The sequence below is a fragment of the Stegastes partitus genome, unplaced genomic scaffold (genome assembly GCF_000690725.1).
Source record: "Stegastes partitus isolate 25-593 unplaced genomic scaffold, Stegastes_partitus-1.0.2 Scaffold256, whole genome shotgun sequence".
Taxonomy (NCBI): Eukaryota; Metazoa; Chordata; class Actinopteri; family Pomacentridae; genus Stegastes; species Stegastes partitus.
The window spans coordinates 68,458-88,099 of record NW_007577987.1 but is presented as its reverse complement, the minus strand read 5'-3'; the positions used below and the strand labels follow the sequence as shown (position 1 = coordinate 88,099).

The 19,642-nt window shown below is 39.5% G+C and overlaps 1 protein-coding gene across 1 annotated transcript; it reads right to left on the bottom strand.

Moving 5' to 3' along the window:
• Positions 1–8,275: 8,275 nt before the first annotated feature.
• Positions 8,276–9,412, bottom strand: npy2r (neuropeptide Y receptor Y2). The gene has a single exon (XM_008282071.1). It carries the CDS (start codon positions 9,380–9,382, stop codon positions 8,276–8,278), a length of 1,107 nt encoding a protein of 368 aa, XP_008280293.1. The 5' UTR covers positions 9,383–9,412.
• Between the last annotated feature and the right edge of the window lie 10,230 nt (positions 9,413–19,642).

The following is a 19,642-nucleotide window of genomic DNA, read 5'->3' as shown; positions in this document are numbered from 1 at the left end:
GGAGTGAGTCTGTTGAGACAGTGGGGGGAGCTGCAGCATCATTCTTTAGTTGTTGGTCATTTCCAAAAGACAGAAGGCAGAGCGGTGCTGAGTAGTTTGTTCTGAGGGTAGGAGGACTATCATATACAGTGGAAGTGACTACAATATCAATTTTATACTATATGAAGAAATATTTTTTGTAATTGCATGACTGAGACTTTGAATATCTGTAGTTGCGGTTTAGATTTTCTGTATTAAAAATTCCACGGCAGGAATTCAATGCAGCGGAACAGTTTAATTTCGTTTTTTTTCAATTCTTTTTAAGCCCACTTTGTTTTCAAGTGTTGCACAGATTCCTGAGGAGATGCTTTGTCATTCTTAAGAGATTTTTCTTTGTTTTGATTTGCTCTCTTCTGGAGAGGCTGTGCTTTAGAAACTCTTGTGTGATTTCAGCAGATTGCTTCGGTTTGTTATCACACTTGAACATTCCTCTTCCTCCGAGAGTCTTCATGTCAGCCAGTGTGTCGGTGTATTAATCTGTAAACGACGACACCTTTGACACTTATTCAGCTACGTGTCATGGCGCTCCCGTCTCCACGCCTCACTGTTGGGACGATGCATTCACACCGAGCCTTGACCATCATCTGTGCTCATCAGGCTGCTTTTCTTAATTCCTTAGCCAAGCAGAGTTTTGTTCTAAGCAGAAACCATTCATGGAGTCCGACATTATCCAGTGTCCTTCACACTGTCTGAATGGCCACAGAAACTCTGATTTCCACTGATAATCCCTGTGCCGACTCTGAAGCATCCTCCTGTCTGTTTTTCACACCGTCCGTGGTGTCATTTTCAGAGGATGACCGCTGCAGCTCTGATGAGTGGTGCTGTGGCTCACGCTGCACCTGCTGATTAAGTTAAGGTGTTTCCTCTGATTTGTATTTTGGTGACTGATCATCCACTTCCATCTTTGTGAGGTATCGCAATCCAGTTTCCCAGTTCTACAAGTTGGGAATCCCAGTTGTTTTCAGTTTAGTTTCAGTGATTACAGGTGTTCTAACTCCGTGTCAGTGTTCACAGATGAGTCGCTTTCATTGCATTGGGGTTGAAGCCTGTATTTTTAGTACAGTCTTTCGAAAGTGTTTGTTTCTAATTGTGCATAAGAGGAAACACTACCTTCAACTTAGAAATAACGTAATTAGTGACGCCATTCAGTATCTAAATAATGCTACAGAGAAGATGTGTTCACTGCTGTTGTATACTGTGCCGTCTATACCAAGTATGTTGTGTACATACACACGTGGACAAAATAGTTGGTAGCCCTCGGTTAATGAAAGGAAAATCTACAACAGTCACAGAAATAACTTGAATCTGACAAAAGTAATAATAAATAAAAATTATAGGAAAATTAACCAATGAAAATCAGACATTGCTTTTGAACCGTGGTTTAACAGAATTATTTAAAAAAATAAACTCATGAAACAGGCCTGGACAAAAATGATGGTACCCTTAACTTAATATTTTGTTGCACAACCTTTTGAGGCAATCACTGCAATCAAATGATTTCTGTAACTGTCAGTGAGACTTGTGCTCCTCTCAGCAGGTGTTCTGGTCCACTCCTCATGAGCAGACTGCTCCAGGTGTCTCAGGTTTGAANTTGGGAATCCCAGTTGTTTTCAGTTTAGTTTCAGTGATTACAGGTGTTCTAACTCCGTGTCAGTGTTCACAGTTGAGTCGCTTTCATTGCATTGGGTTGAAGCCTGTATTTTCAGTAGTCTTTCTAAAGTATTTGTTTTTAATTGTGCATAAGAGGAAACACTACCTTCAACTTAGAAATAACGTAATTAGTGTCACCATTTAGTATCTAAATAATACTACAGAGAAGATGTGTTCACTACTGTTGTATACTGTGCAGTCTATACCAAGCATGTTGTGTACATACATACGTGGACAAAATAGTTGGTACCCCTCGGTTAATGAAAGGAAAACCCACGATGGTCACAGAAATAATTTGAATCTGACAAAAGTAATAATAAATAAAAATTATAGGAAAATTAACCAATGAAAATCAGACATTGCTTTTGAACTGTGGTTTAACAGAATTATTTAAAAAAATAAACTCATGAAACAGGCCTGGACAAAAATGATGGGACCCTTAACTTAATATTTTGTTGCACAACCTTTTGAGGCGATCACTGCAATCAAATGATTTCTGTAACTGTCAGTGAGACTTGTGCTCCTCTCAGCAGGTGTTCTGGTCCACTCCTCATGAGCAGACTGCTCCAGGTGTCTCAGGTTTGAAGGGTGCCTTCTCCAGACGGCATGTTTCAGCTCCTTCCACAGATGTTCAATAGGATTTAGATCAGGGCTCATAGAAGCCACTTCAGAATAGTCCAGTGTTTTCCTCTGAGCCATTCTTGGGTGTTTTTAGCTGTATGTGTTTTGGGTCATTATCCTGTTGCAAGACTCATGACCTGCGACTGAGACCAAGCTTTCTGACACTGGGCAGCACATTTCTCTCTAGAACACCTTGATAGTCTTGAGACTTCATTGGACCCTGCACAGATTCAAGACACCCTGTGCCAGATGGAGCAAAGCAGCCCCAGAACATAACAGAGCCTCTTCCATGTTCCACAGTAGGGACAGTGTTCTGTTCTTGATATGCTTCATTTTTGCGTCTGTGAACATAGAGCTGATGTGCCAAAATGTTCCAGTTTAGTCTCATCTGTCCAGAGGACATTCTCCCAGAAGCTTTGTGGCTTGTCAACATGCAGTTTGACAAATTCCAGTCTGGCTTTTTTATGATTTGTTTTCAACAGTGGTCTCCTCCTTGGTCGTCTCTCATGAAGTCCACTTTAGCTCAAACAACAACAGATGATGTGATCTGACACTGATGGACCTTGACCTTGGAGTTCACCTTTAATGTCTTTAGAGGTTGTTCTGGGCTCTTTTGTTACCATTCCTATTATTCGTCTCTTCAATTTGTCATCAATGTTCCTCCTGCAGCCACATCCAGGGAGGTTTTCTGAATAATATGTAGAACTGTAGTCACAGGAACATCAAGCTGCTTGGAGATGGTCTTACAGCCTTTATCTTTAACATGCTTGTCTATAATTTTCTTTCTAATCTCCTGAGACAACTCTCTCCTTGGCTTCCTCTGGTCCATGTTTAGTGTGGTACACACCATGTCACCAAACAGCACAGTGACGACTTGTAACCCTATAAATAGGCCGACTGACAGATTACAAGTTTGTAGACACCTGTGATGCTACTTAGAGGACACACCTTGATTGAACATGTCCCTATGGTCACATTATTTTCAGCCTTTTCTAGGAGTACCATCATTTTTGTCCAGGCCTGTTTCATGACATTTTTTTTTTTTTTTTTTTAATAATTCTGTTGAACCACAGTTCAAAAGCAATGTCTGATTTTCATTGGTTAATTTTCATAGAATTTTTATTTATTATTACTTTTGTCAGATTCAAGTTATTTCTGTGACCGTTGTGGGTTTTTCTTTCATTAACTGAGGGCTACCAACTATTTTGTCTTTGTGTGTATATGCTAAGTGCACAGTGTGTTAACTGAACTTGAACAGATTACATTGACCAGCTTTATATATCTTGATACAACTAATCCAACAATCAAAACTTGTTGAATTAACATAAAAAATGAAATCAAGGTCATTTTGATAACTTTGACCGTTAAGAATTTGCTTCATCGTTGTATTGGGATTTACATTTGACATCAGGCTTATGTGTCTGTCAGACTGCAGTAATTTTATGAAATAATTGAAGTTTAAAATTAGATGTTTTGTTTTCCAGTGGTCCAAATGAAAACAACTCAAAAAAGCAGAATTTCTTCCTTTTTTTTAATGTTGGGTTCACTTAATGTATGATACCATGGTAATTATTCTGCCTAAATAAGTAGCTGATTAATATTAACTTCTTCTTTCACATCAGTGTTCCCTTTTAAATGATATATATGGCAACGGCATCCCACTTAAGTGGCTAAAGAACCCATTAAATCTCCATTAACCAATAGGACTGATGAATAACCTGTCACGCTCCACTTAATTATTTCACAATAGAAATACAGATCATTGACAAAATCGATACTTGGTCCAAAAAAAAATTGCCCTTAATCAATTATTAATACATGTGGATGGGAAGCAGAGAGACAGACATGGCCAGTGACTCGAGTGCTTTCTTGTATGAAAGCCAAAAGACGAGACCTCCAGGAAACGAGGGTAAATTTAATAAATTTCAAACCTATTGTTCATTGTCCGTGATTAGAGGGTGTCCTCCACTGCTGCTGCTCAGTGACTTCAGACAGCCAAAGAAACAATTATTGATTTAATGCTCAATACAGCATGATGAGCTTACTAAAAATGGAGACCCGGAGCTAACATCTCTGTCCCTCGGCTGCTCACGTACACACAAAGCAAATCAGTGAGGACATGGTCAACAGGAAGAGCTCTTCAAAACCTGGGCGCCGGTGTAATCACAGTAAAAGCAAATAGTGGTAATTACGATGCTCACTGCAAACAAAGACAGGTTGGGGAGGAGGAGGAACTCCTTTCTTCTGTCTAACGACAAAGCCTGTTCCAGTTTCCTGCTGAACCCGGAGCGCAAACATAATGCAAACATGTGCATCCCCCTGCGGCTGCGGCTCAGACCCCATAACAAAGGCCTCAATAAAGGCTGAAACAAAGTTCAGTTGATTCATGGTATTTACTTCACACGTCAGTTGCATGCTATGAATTCACATTTATTTAATACTTGTGAATCCTAGTTTTTGTACATTTTAGTATGCAGAAAAATGACCAATGTCCAACCACACTGATACCACATGCAGTAAGACTATGTACACTGTCCATTCTATGTCCATTCAGCAGCACTGCACCAAATGTCCCCAGTAAAAATCAGCACACAACCTTTCTCCATCCACATCAGTCCGAATATTCAAAGATGCCGCTGATCCTTTATGCCGAGCTATCTGGAGTTAATAAACAGGAGGTTTGTGAGGATGATCATTCTTGTAGTATTGAACGTTTGGCATCAACGGTGAATCCAGAAGCTTGTTTCACAAATGTTGTTTTCTGAGCATCAGATCGTGCTTCATATTGAGGAGAATTCCTGTTCTTCATTCATCACTATTATCTTGACAACTGAGTAAATCGCTTTCGTGAAACAGAGCCTAAGCAGGCATATATTGATTAATCTGGAGAAAATTCTTTCGATTAATTCATCAATCACATAAAGTAGTGGAGCACGCTCATCACAGTTTCCACAAATTATTTCCTGCATCCAACCAACAGTACACTCTGAAGCATTAATTAACATTAACAAAAGATGAAACTGGTAATTTTTTCTTTTCTGTACACATTTGTCAGCCTTAAGCATTTAATAGGCCAAATACTTTAGCTAGATATTCACTTGTCAGAGACCAATTAACACAGCTGAACCTGGAAAAGGCTTATTTTGTTAAGTTTCGCTGCTTTGATTTGTAGGTGAGTTAATTCATTTAAAGCACTTGCCTAATTAACACATCATTTGGCGTTATTAATGACACACTGGACGCTAACAAACATGCAAAAAGACACGTGTATGAACTCACTTTGAACACAAAAAGTTCCACGTTTTTATTTCTTGTCTCTGCAGTGAGATTGTACATTAAATGAACACCGCTGCTCAGTGGTGTGATTTAAATGCAATTCAACAAAGGTTCTTGCATCTTTGATGAAGTTAATAAATTCCCTATACTTCAGAGCAGCACATCTTACTTATACGACATTCCTTCAGGTGATTAAGTCTTTTCAGCATTGAATTCACATTAATCAACGCATGAATGATGCAATCAAGTGGCAGCTCAAGTATAAAAACCATGAAGCTGCCTATTGTAACTGTGTTTACAGCAAGAAAAGTACATTTACCGCAAATATACAGTAGCGCATCTTGTAAAACTCACTTCGGTTAAACAAAACCATCATCCCCGTTATACAATCAAGTGTGCCAATTCAGCTGAGTTTCTTTTCAGCAGTTTTTAGCCTTGAGATGACGCACATGGAAAAAAAAGGTGGCACAAGAACGAAAATACTTCGACAGTATTGTGAAGCACTTGACGGACATAAACCCCAATAAGTGAAGTCAAAGCATGTGGAGCAAAAATGTGGCTCAAACTCATGCGGGCTGTGATATTCTTTCATTGTAAGGTTTAGGCGGGACCTTATTCAGGCTTCAGAAACGCACAGATTGATTTTAAAAAAGGCTCTTGACTTTTTCTAAACATCAAAAAAAATCCTATGAAAGCTCATCCACTTGCTAGAAAGTTTATTGTAAAACATGCGATTTATAAAATGTGAGCTGCTTCTTCTTATCGAAGAATCACTGCCACTTATCATTGTCAAAGTTTCACAACATTTTTTTTTACACACTTCAAGCATTGAATTAAATCCATATATATATATATAAAAGTTTCACTTTTAGAAAAGCTTTTAATACCGACTCAGATTTGGCATTCTGTAACAGGCCATGCAAATTAGTAAAAACAGTTTCATGTCTGAAAATGGGTTCAGCCAAACGGCATATTACCTCCATTCCTACATGTTTGCACACTGATGGCGGATCTCTATCTTTTTGTAATTATATCATTTTATGAAAGCAAAGAAATTAAGCTTTTCAGGAATTAACAGACAGCAGAATTTGACCTCAAACATTCAGTAATATCAGAAAGAGTGTAACATTAATTAAATGTAAAAGGACAGGAAACTAAAATGTTCTGAATTCAGCTCAGGTGTTGACGCTTGTAAGCTCCGCGGGGAGGTCGAATGTCTTGGTCATCGTTATACAGATGATTTCAAAGCTAAATGAGATACACGTGGACTAAATGTTAAGTTCAGGGGACAGTGGCCTTTTCTCAACAGAACATGTTTTCCACAAGCCTGACTGTTCTGACTGCTTCTATGCATCGACGCAGCCGCTTATGTTAGGTTGTTTTCCACTGCAGGAAATTGCAAGCTGTTTTACGGCAACCTCAACCTTTGTGGCTGCAAGAACTGTCGCCGCAGAACCCCTTTAGTACTTTGCAGAGGATACTTCTGAGATTGGCTGGGCTCAACAATGATTAATTAAACTCGTGAAGGACGACAAGCCCTCTGGATGTTCTCTTCCAGTGGCAGTCTTCTCCTCTCTAACATCGTCCTCATGTAGGCTGATACAACAGAGCTACAGTCAGTTTGAAATATTCTTATGACACTTTGAACTTGAAGTGTCCGAAATGGGTGTTTAACTTATTGTTGTTGCTTTTTGTTGGGTTTTTTTGGGTGCGTTTAACGTAATAATTTCTTCTCTTAACTTTCGAGGCACGTCATTTATTTTTGCTGTGTTTGCTTCTTAGCAACAGCACCTGAAAAGTTGAATCTATATCTGTATGTATTCCCAATTTGGTAGCCTTGAATACTAGTAAGTATTTAAAAACAGCTGTATTAGATTGGGAATGAATAATTATGCCATCATTGTTTTACAAAACAAACAAAAAAAGAGAAACCCATAGAAAAGGACATTAATTCTTATCATGCATATCCCTATTTAACCTATTCATCTATAACACTGACAACAGTGTGTCTCATTATGCTGGATTACACTAACATTTGTCTGTAAATACAGCAATAAAGACTCTGTTTGGCTTCACAGCGTAGCACCGACATGACCGTGTCTGTTTTTCTACTATGGACTCTATATAAATAACCAGTGGAGAGGATCAGAAAAGGAGACGATTGTGTATTTTTAATTTTTGCTTACGAGAGAATAGTCCACATTTTTTCAGAGCAGGGAGGTTTCAATTTTTTTTCTTTTCCAGGACAAATATTTTATTATTAAATCTGGTTTAAAAAAGACTGCAGGGCTATTTTTTACTGCTTTATTAAAAATATTATTTTTTAGACAGAAAGGATTTTCATACATCTACTACAGAGTCACCACTGTCAAGGTTAATCAAGCTTCCCCAGTTATGCCATCTGTGCTCAAGTTTAAGATTCAAATCATTTAATAAATTAAGACAAACTGCCTGAAACATGCCAAACAAACACAGACTCATCGTAGTTGGACTCACAAACATTAAAGTTGAGCAGTACTTCATGTTTTCTTGGAGCGAGAGTTTGTGTGGCTCTCCCAAGCCCTTTTTTTTTTTTTTTTACATGTTAAAAGTAATTTCTTCTTACCCAATAATCCTCAAAAATAACAAGAAAAAAAACACTTCACATTTCAGCAAATGATGATCAATGATCTGTCTTCCATTGTGCCACTTAGACGTTTGATGATTTGCAATCAGTACAAACCCTGTCTTCCTCATTTTGGGTCTCTCTGCTTTTGGAGCATCTTGACGTGACATTGGAGGGCCTGTAATACTCAAAAACAGACATAAAAGCCGATCTGTAGTTGTTGTTCATCCACCCGTAAAGTATGGGGTTGACGAACGTTGAGCACATCGCCACAATGTGGAACACGGTGTAAAGCAGCTTGAAGTCCTTCATAGACAACACAGAGCTGTCGATGTCTGCAGCCAACTGAAATGCATGGAACGGCAACCAGAATACAGCAAAGACCACCACCATGGTCAGCAGCATCTTCGTGGTCTTCTTCCTGCGCTGGTGACGGTCATTTCGACCGTAAGTCATGTGATTTTTCAGTTTATTCCAGATGCGGATGTAAGCAACAGAGTTGATGGCCAAAGGTAAACCGTATTGAACCAGCAGCATTGATATACTGTAGATGCTTCCGTTCATGCTGCTTTCTGGCCACTTCTCTATACACACCTGAATAGACTCGTCCGGTGAAAGATCGAATGTCCCGTACTCCTTAAAAATGGCGAGCGGACTTGCCAACAAGGCGCTGACGGCCCACGTGACGACAATGACCACGGCACACATGTCTTTGGACATCTTGGTCTCCATGTGGTAGACGATGCTCCTGTGGCGGTCCAGAGCGATGATGTTGAGCGTGATGGTGGACACGTGCACCGCCAAGCCTTGAGCGTAAGGCAGCATGAAGCAGGACACCTGACCAAACATCCACTCACCATAAAGAGTGTTGATGAGGGTGAACGGCAAACACAGCATGTTCACCAGCAAGTCAGCAACGGCTAAGTTTACAATGAAGAAGTTGGTCACAGTCCGTAAATTTCTAAACTTGTACACAACGTATATCACCAAAGAGTTTCCAGTGACTCCAAACAAGATAATTGTGCAGTAAGCAAGGATGAGAACAACCTGAACTCCAACCAGCTTTGTGCTGTCATCCAGGTCCAAAAAGTTCTCATTGAATATGCCTGTAGCTGAGCAGCAGTTGAGAGATGTAAATTCATGTTCAGCATCTTCCACTGGAGTCATATTCAACTGGTCTGCTGCATCCATGGCTGAAAGTCCCCATAAGTCAATCTGTGAAATAAGAAGAGACATGAGTTTGACCCACGGGCATACACCAATCAGCCACAACATTAAAATCACAGAAATGTCAGGCAACCAACATTGATCATCTTGGTATGATGCAATGTTATGCTGAGAAAACTCCTGGCATTCATGTTGCTTTCACACGTGCCACCCTTCTGAACTTTGTTGCAAACCACTACATTCCCCAATGCCAGCTGGTTTCCCCAGCAGGACAGAGTACACCACAAAAACTTAAAGACCACCACAAACAGCCCGGAGCATTCATCGTCCTACAAACTCCCCAGATGGACCAAACTCACATGGACCAATTGAGTATCCATCTGACGTGCTGGAACAAGTCCAATCCACAGAGGCCCCAAACCATAATTCATGAGACCCAAATCATCCACTGACAACGTCCCAACGCCAGACACCACAGGACACCCTCAGAAGTCCATGACCCGACAGGCCAGGGCTGTTTTTGTGTCACAAGGGAGACCTACACAATGTTATGTGTCAATATATATACACACAATGGTGTCTAAAAAGTGCTAAGGGCTTCAGTACAAGATAAATGGACGTCTTTTTTAGTTCTCGAAGACGTTTCACCATTCACCCAAGAGGCTTTCTCGTAATAAAGCTGACTACAAATATGTTGTTTTATGATTAGTTATTTTTTCCATTATGATTGTGCTGGGGGCTACACGGTGGCTCTGTGGTTAGCACTGTCGCCTCACAGCTAGAAGATCCCCGGTTAGGAGGTCTTTCTGCGTGGAGTTTGCATGTTCTCCCTGTGCAGCGTGGGTTCTCTCTGGGTTCTCCGGCTTCCTCCCACACAGTCCAAAAACATGTTGAGGTTAATTGGAGATTCTAAATTGTCCGTAGGTGTGAATGTGAGTGTGCTTGGTTGTCTGTCTCTAAGTGTAGCCCTGTGATAGACTGGTGACCTGTCCAGGGTGTCCCCTGCCTTCACCCTGAGTCAGCTGGGTTAGACTCCAGCCCCCCATGACCCTAGTGAGGATTAAGCTGTGTATAGATAATGGATGGGTGATTATGCTGATACCAACTACATATTTAACTTGTACTACAGAAGAAGTTCAACCATGATTTATCATTTATCCTATTAAAAGTAATCAGCACCCTTCAAAATTTTGTCTACTTATTATTATTCTCTACTTTTCTACGTATTGTGTTTCAATATTTATAGTCATGGTCAATTTATTTCCTTTTTTTTTTTTTTTTTTTAAGAATTTACAAAGAAAAAAACTCTGAAAACAGATCTATACAAAGTAATAATAGTTAAAAATAGAAAATGTAAAATAAGTGATTGCATAAGTGTTTACCACCTTCAAAGTGGCTCAATTAATTTAACACAGACGCAGCCAACTGGTGCTTGAAGTAACGCAATTAGTGAAATGAAGATAATCTGAGTGCAGTGAAAGTGTCTTAAGTGACTGAAGTGTAAAAACACTTCCAGGTGTCAGGGGATGTATACAATTAGATTTCCAAGTCACTGAGCATTCTGAGTAAGGGTAAATCTATCATTAAGACATGGAAGGAATATGGCACAGGGGTAAATCTGTCTAGAGTGGCACTGTTCTCAGAAACTGAGTGACCTTCCAAGAGAGCAATTAGAGAGGCCACCAAGACACCTATGGCTTCCCTGAAGGAGTTACTAGATCCAACAACTGTTGCCCAGATTTCTTCACCATCAAAGCTTTATGGGAAAGTGGCACTGTTAAATAAACTACGTCATATTGAATCTAGAATTGAGTTCACTAGAAGGCACATGGGAGACTTTAAAAACAACTGGAAGAAAGTTTTGATCTGCTGAGATGAAAATTGGGCTTTTTGGCCGTCAAATTAGATGCTGTGTTTGTTTGACACCAAACGTTGCACAACTTCACAGACACACTCGTCCTCCCATGCAGCATGGAGGTGGCAGCATCAGGTGGCAGATGGGGGGATGGATGCTTTTTGGCAGCAGAACCTTGAAGGGTTGTAAGGGTGGAGGGTATAATGAATGCAGTAAAAACGCTGTAGGACAACCTGACATGGTGTGCACATTAGAGAAGATCTGTTATTCAGCAAGAACACGACACGAAACATGCAGCCAAAGACACAAAGAAACAGTTTGAAGACAAGGTGAATGTTCTTGAGTGACGAGTCAGAGCCCAAACCTCCATCAAAATGATAATTTGTGGCTGTTCACTTACAATCTCTATGTAACCAGTCAGAGAAAGGTAAAATGACATCGTCTAGATGTGCAAGGCTGATTGAGATCCGTCCACACAGGCTCAGTGCTCTGTGCGGCCAAAGGTAAATCAATACTTAGAGGGAATGAGCACTTACGCAATCACTTATTTTACATCTAATTAGTTGACATTACTTTATAGAAATCTCTTTTCACTTCGACATGAAATAATTGTTGTTTGTAAATGCTTGTCCTAAAAGCCAAATTAAAGTGACTATGATTTTAAAAAGCAGTACGAGGGAAGAACTTTCATGGGGGGTAAGTATCTTTTATAAGCACTGTATTCTACGTCTTACATACTTATACTACAGCTGTTACCAAAAGTCAAAACTCACAGGCGTGTGTATTTTTTTAATGTATTAATCATTATTAATATTCTTAATATTATATGTACCATTAAAAAAAAAAAAGCAAAACAAACAAACAATACTTTTTTAGAGTGGACATATCTTTCAAAGCTCTTGAAATATGACAGTGAACACACAAACCACAGCCACATATGAAAAGACAAATGCACTAATCTGCAATGATGTGTTCACATTTGACAATCTGAACACTTACTGCATCTACAAAGAGGGCTCACCTGAATCTGTGACTACAGTCAAGACGACTGATTCCTGCTCAGCTGCTGGACTTGGAAAATCTTTCATTCGCGTGCAGGAACTGTTGAAATAACGTTTCCTGGAGCTATGGGACTACCCCAGCCTCATGTCTCCGTAGTACAACTATCCACAACGCCGGGAAAAAAAATGCTGCCTCTCTCTTTCAGCCCACTGAGCCCTGTGACGACTTGTGATGGTTATTTATAAACGGAAAGACACAATATGTGCCAGATCACGACCCACTCACCTCAGTCTGCAGAGTGATAATTTTAGATTCCTTCCATTGTTTGCGCCTCCAGTAAAGTTTTTGACGCGTTCTTCTCTTTTGTGTGACACCCAAATAAACCAAACAAGAGAAACTAATCAAACACCGGCGGAATAGTCTCCTTCTTCCAAGGAAGAACAAAGTGCGCGCAACAGCAAAGCGCGCAACATTTGCCGGTGCGCACTGCAGTCCGTTTGGCATTGACGGTGCATTTACTGCCCTGTGAGACCGAAAGATGAGGCGGGTTAAGTAACAGAGAGGAAACACGTCTTCCATTCTCTCTTCCTTGTGATAAGTCGTTTTTATCTACCTTATTCTGCGCTAGGATGGAAAAGCAAAGTGTGCAGGAAAAGCAACAGATGCAGAGGAATGAAGTGATGTGAATGGAGCATTCAAATACAGTCACATTATGTGGCTTTAAAGTCAGATTAATATACGTCTCAAGTGCAAATAACATGAATACATTTCATCACAAGCTGGTTATCTGCCTTTTCTTATTCGACTCAGCTCTGGATGTGCCTCTGCTACCAGTTTCTCAGTAAAGAGCACACAATAAATCTTGGCTTACAGACAATATTTTGCAAAGGATCTAGAGTTGGATCATATTTATGGTAAGAACGCAAACAAACTCCTTCATGAGTGACAGGCTGCAACTTAAACATAATTAGAAACTGAATCTGAAGACACCGTCACCAACTAAATGTGGTTAAAGCAGTGGACGGTCCAGCTTTAATGCAACCTAACAACGTGAGTCTCTACAAATGAGCAAGTACACATTTGTGTTTTTTCCAACTTTGTGAGCAGTGAGTCAAAAGTGATAAACTGAAACAAACATTACCAGTCATCCATTCATTATCTATGCTCCCTTGTGTGGAGAGTGGAGTCGGATCCAGTAGCCTCCAGTCTGTCTGACAACAGTCATGTTCACATTCACAGCCAGTTCACTTCAGCTGCACGTTCTGTTGCTGTTGTTCAACGACATTATCAGGCGATTTTTGTGTCACATTTCATGTTATGTTTTACCGTTAAGTAAAAGCACAACGTGTCCTTTAAAAATAGTCCCAGAGGAATCAGTTTAAAGTCATTTTTACAAAGTCATCAGTTCTTTGTGTCATTGAAAACAAAAGCATCATTTTGATCAGTTAAGCTCACGCTTTATTGACTTCACTCCACAAACTACATCACAATCACAGACCTCAATTAGTACAGCAAACTTAACATATTATAATCTAGTTAAGGAGAGTTTACAGCTTCAAGTGAAGTGCAGTGTAGCAGGTTCATTTCAAACTGTTAAGCCTCTGGCTTGTAAATGCAATCATTTGATTACCGCTGTTATAAACCAAGACACCATGTGGCCATTAGAAATTGAGTTACTGTCAAGCAGCCTCCTTGGCGAACGCCCACTTCACCCATAGTGCAGCAACAGATGGTGAAGTAATGAGAAAAACCAGGAAACCTTGAATTAATGGACATGTGAAGAGTTTCCCCTATGATTTTAGGATGTGAAGCTGAATGCAGATTCTAGCCTTATTTTAAAATGTAGGAAGACATTTCATTAAAAAATATACGTATATATATATATATACAGTATATACCACTGAGTTTTAAGGCTTCAGCTCCAGAAACAGTGGAGTCAAACTGAAATAAATTAGCATGATTTATGTAGAGGAAATAAGCCAGAGTTTGCTGTTATGAAAAATCTGGATCAGTTTAATCCAATAATATTCAGCTTGACTCGTTTCTTTAATCGTTGCTTTCATACTGCTGAATTATTATGACTGTTTACACGTGTAGGAGGTATTAACCTTCTGTAGGTGGTGAAACTAAACTGCAAAAACAATTATTAAACATAGTGTTACTCTCTTCTAAGTTGATATGATTTTACACATCCAGCAGATTCAGAGATAGAAAGCATCACTGTTTTAATTCAAGTCTAATATTCAGTCAGTTAGACTGGCTTTAACTGGCTTCATAGAAAAAATACCTGCATGTTTTGAGCTGCTAAATGTTGCATCGTGTTTACCAGCTAGTTGATAACTTTGTCTGTCTGCCATTTGGAGCTGGAAAATTCCCTTGAAATCTTAGTAGACCTGATGATCAGGGTTCAATGTTACAGCACAAGCAACACTTCTCAAAGTCAGATCTGTGAACAAGTAGACATTACAGAATATTTTTGCATTGTTAACAGCTACTGTTTCACAAGACTGCCTTAATTTGCACAATAAAAGAAACAATACAAGTAAACACTGCAGGTGGGATTAAAAGAAAACCCTGGAGGTTTATAGAAGAAATCTCCTCTCAACATACATTCTAATCTAATGCAAAAGTCCTGAATCTACAAAAAAGCAACCATGGGATCAAACAAACAAAGCAAACAACAAATAAATTAAATAACAGGGTGTGTTTGTTTTAGCACATGCATATGAGCGCATGTAAAGAAATGTCTGTGCTTGTCCATTTAAATACGTGTGGCCTCATGTGTAGAAGAACACTTGTGTTCGATGAACCCTGTATGAAACAGAGAGACTGAGAAAGATTTTTTTTGTCTGGGAGAGTTACATTTGGTTCATCAGACAGCTTTGAAGCCTGTATTTGAAATTCATGAGAAAAGTAGAATGAAATGCAATTTGAATATAACCGTTCCATTGCTCAGCTCTCTCATATTTGTATCGTAGGGAACTGATAGAGCCCAGGAAGGAACGCCGAAAGTGAAAGAAAATTACAAAAGGACACAAGCTTGTTTCTAATAAAAGAAAAAGAAAGTGCTGACAACATAATTCAACTAGAGGGTCCTCAGTAGAGGGATACAGTTATCCCTGCCAGCTATGATTGCACTGAACCACAGCAAACCAACTTACTACAAAATACAATTGAAACCTGACGTTTACATACACTGTATAAAAAGACATATAACCTTTTTTTTCCTCACTGTCTGACATTAAATCAGACTAAAGTTTTCCTGTTTTAGATCAGTTAGGATTACCAAAATTATTTCTATTTGCTAAACGCAGGAATGATGACTTTTTTTTAGAGAATTTTTTCTTACTTTCTTCAAAGTCAGAAGTTTACTTACACTAACATTACTATGTCTTCAACCTTTTTGGGAAAGCCTAGATGATGATGTCATGGTTTTGGAAGCTTTTGATAGGTTAATTGATAACATTTGAGTTAATTGGAGGCACACCTGTGGATGTATTTTAAGGCACACCTCAAACACACTGCCTCCTTTTGTGACAACATGGAAAATCTAAAGAAATCAGTCAAGATATCAGGAAGAGAATTGTGGACCTCCACAAGTCTGCTTCATCCTTGGGTACAATTTCCAGATGCCTGAAGGTTCCACGTTCATCTGTTCAAACAATTACACACAAGTATAAACACTATGGGAATGTCCAGCCATCATAGCACTCAGGAAGGAGACGAGTTCTGTGTCCCAGAGATGAAGTGTTTTGGTGCAAAATGTGTGTATCAACCTCAGAACAAAAGCAGACGACCTTGTGAAGATGCTGCTGAAGCTGGTAAGAGTGTCATTATCCACAGTGAAACCAGTCCTGTACCGACATGGGCTGAAAGGATGCTCAGAGAGGAGGAGACATTACTCCAAAAGCAACATAAAAAATCAGATTACAGTTTACAAATGCACACAGAGACAAAGACCTTAAGTTTTGGAGACATCTCCTGCAGTCTGATGAAACTAAAATAGAACTGTTGGGCCATAATGACCATCGTTACATTTGGAGGAAAAATGGGGAAGCTTGCAAGCCTGAGAACACCATCCCATCTGTGAAGTACGGGGGTGGCAGCATCATGTTGACGTGATGCTGTCATGCACTTCACAAAATAGATGGCATCATGAGGGAAGAACATTATGTGGAAATATTAAAGCACCATCTCAAGACATCAGCCATAAAGTTAAAGCTTGGGCGCAAATGGGTCTTTCAAATGGACAATGCCAGAAGCATACTGCCTGATTAGACTTCAGGACAACAAAGTCAGTGTTTTGGAGTGGCCATCACAAAGCCCTGATCTCAGTCCTGTACAAAATTTGTGGGCAGAACTGAAAAGGTGTGTGGAGCAAGGCAGCCAACAAACCTGACTCATTTCCACCAGTTCTGTCAGGAGGAATGGGCCAGAATCCCAGCAAACTATTGTGAGAAGCTTGTGGAAGGAAACCCAAAACGTTTGACCCAAGTCATACAGTTTAAGACAACGCTACCAAATACGAAGGAAATGTATGTAAACTTCTGACTCTGAAGAAATTCATAAGAAATTCTCTAACAAAAAAGTTATCTCTCTCATTATTCTGGCATTATTTCTGGTATCTCGTGTGGTAATCAACCATGTTGGGGCTTTCCATTGATGATGTTATATTTGACCTTGGATGATATTTCAAGTCATACATTTTGACTGCACTGCAGCTTAACGACGCTGCAAGATAGACACACTGTTCGTATCAGAAACCATTTCTAGGCTTCCCACTGGGGATGTAACAGAGGAATTTGGGTAATATTTCAAGGTCAAACACAATGTCAAACAAAAATTGATTTTGGGATTACATTTTAACCTAGAGGGCCCTCAGTAGAGGGATATACACAGTTGCCCATAAAGTTTGAATAAAATATTTTTTTACCTCTTCTCGCTCCTGCTCTTGTTATGGGCAACTATAATCAATGATTATGCTGCCATTAAACCGTGAGAAAACTACTAATATCTAAACATAATTTCCAGGAGTCGGTTTTGCCATCGAACACATCTAACTGCCAGACAAAGGAGGCTGTCAGGGTACAGTAACAGCTGACTTGGTCTGTGGGATGAGTGTGATAAAAAATGCTGTTTTTCTGGGGAGAGAATGTGCTTTGAAACAGGGAAATAGGACAGTAGCGCATACTGATGCAGCCACATTCATGAAATTGCAATGATGCACATCAAGACGCTGATGGCATCTGGGGCTATCTATAAAACAGCAGGTGTGTTAACTGCCTGGGTGTTGAATGTTCTGCCGTCAGATTTGAACTCTGTGAACTCAACTGCATCGCCTGAAATTGGAACTTTGACCACATAGATTCCTTGATGGTGGACAGAGAAGGTGCTGTACACCAACCAAAAATGTAAGTCCTTTGTCATCAGTGTTATCAGCTTTGGCATTAACAGTTTCAGCTGAAGATTTTTGCTACTTTCTGTTGCTTTCCTACATTTTGGCAAAATCTGCGTCCGCATCTGTGTCATTATTCATGTATGCAGATGACACACACATTTACATGCAAATGAAGTCTAATGACTACACGACTCTCAAAATTAAAACCGTGCTTTGCTTGCTGTTCAGAATAACTTCTGTTCGCTGCTTATCAATAAAATGTCACCAAACTTTCGATTAAAGGTGTCGGTTCAAAAATTTACCATCTTGTGTCTCATGGGTGGCGACAACTTTATTCAATGCCGTCAAAGTTTCTTTGTCTCATCTTCTACTGAGATTCAGCAAACAAACAAAACTATGCATCCCAAAATGGTGTTACATGAAGTTTATCCATGAACATTGAATAAAATTGTATTTTCAACCAAGTTAGCATTATTCTACAACAGTATTATGCATAAAATGTGGTTTAATCGCAGTAAATTTCCTTTACAGTACATTCCAGTTCGTGTGCTCCAACGAGGCTCATGGTCAGGGGTTTCACTACATTCTTGAACTTGTCCAAGCAGAATATTGGGAACCTTTATCTTCCAGACTGAGTTCAGTTAGTTTATTATTGTTTCTTAGAATATCTTTTCATTCCAGAGGTAAAAATGAAAAATCGTTCTCTATCTGTATTTACTTTCATTTTGTTAAACTGATTGATGATTGTTACAGGTGATTGAACTGTTGTGAATTTGAGAACAGAGACTGTGCAGTTGTTGTTTTTCACAGCTTCATTAGTCTCTCAGGGTAAATATGGCACAGCAGCCGCTGCAGTAATTATGATGAATACTGAGGCAGAGAAGTAGTCAATCAGCAGGCAGAAGGACTATAAGCCCTGGTTGTGGGCAGAGCACTGTCGTAATACTAGTGTAAATTGACTACATGTACATACTAGAAGCCCTGTGTGTGTGTGCTTTATTGTTTGCTGAATGGAAATTCGCTACAGCCACGAATCGTGATCGCCTCATTTAGATTCATCTGATGTTTCTCTATCTGCTTCACATATAGACTGAAGTAAACACCCAAAGAGGTGGCCTTTAAGTGAGACCTGCTTGGCTATGGAAGGAACATGCCTTCAATTTTTCATTGCATGTGAACCTAAAAAAAAATGTCACACAATGCATTGATTAAAATATGATAAACAACTGTGACCATGTAAAGTCATTTCATGGTGTCTCACATATGAATTCATGTCTTTAGAAGAGGTGTCAGTGTACTTGCAATGTCTTTATTTTTAAGTCTGGTTCAAGGCCTTTGTTGTATGTCATCCTTCATCTCTCCTCTCTCACTATCAAAGCAAATGCAGAACCAGCTATAAAAAAAACCCACCATTTGTGAAGAGAAAATAACCATGACATCGTAGCATCCTCGTGAAGGACAACAAAATAATATAGACAACACAGCCACAAGCTTTCCAGAAGACGCATACGGACGCCTTTTTTAAACTGTTTTCATCAGTGATGAGTCAGGGAAACAAGTTTAATAGAGTAAAGTTTCCCTTGTTCAACCGCTTCACCTACAAACTGACATTTGGTCATATCAGCTCAGGGTCTACAGCTTGGAACGAGTGACATCTGATCGATGCTTGTATTTAATAGGTTATGATTAAGTATACCTGACATAAGGGCCCTGAGCATATTAGCATATTAATGTCTCTGCCGCCCAGAATGATAAATGCGCCATCGTCCTCTACGGATTCAAGCCCCAGAAACTCCTGTGTATTCAGGTGTGCTTCCACCACATAACATACCTCTGAGCATGATTCAGTGCTGTCTGTGTTGATGCTGTCGTATCCAGTCAACACCTCACTGCACTGGATAATTCTGATTTATAGACAATGATAACTGTCCTATAGTATCAAGTGGTATTCTCAGGGGAACTGACACAGTGTAAGAATGAAATAATTAGAAAAACATATTTTATTTTCTAACTACCGGTTGACAGTAAT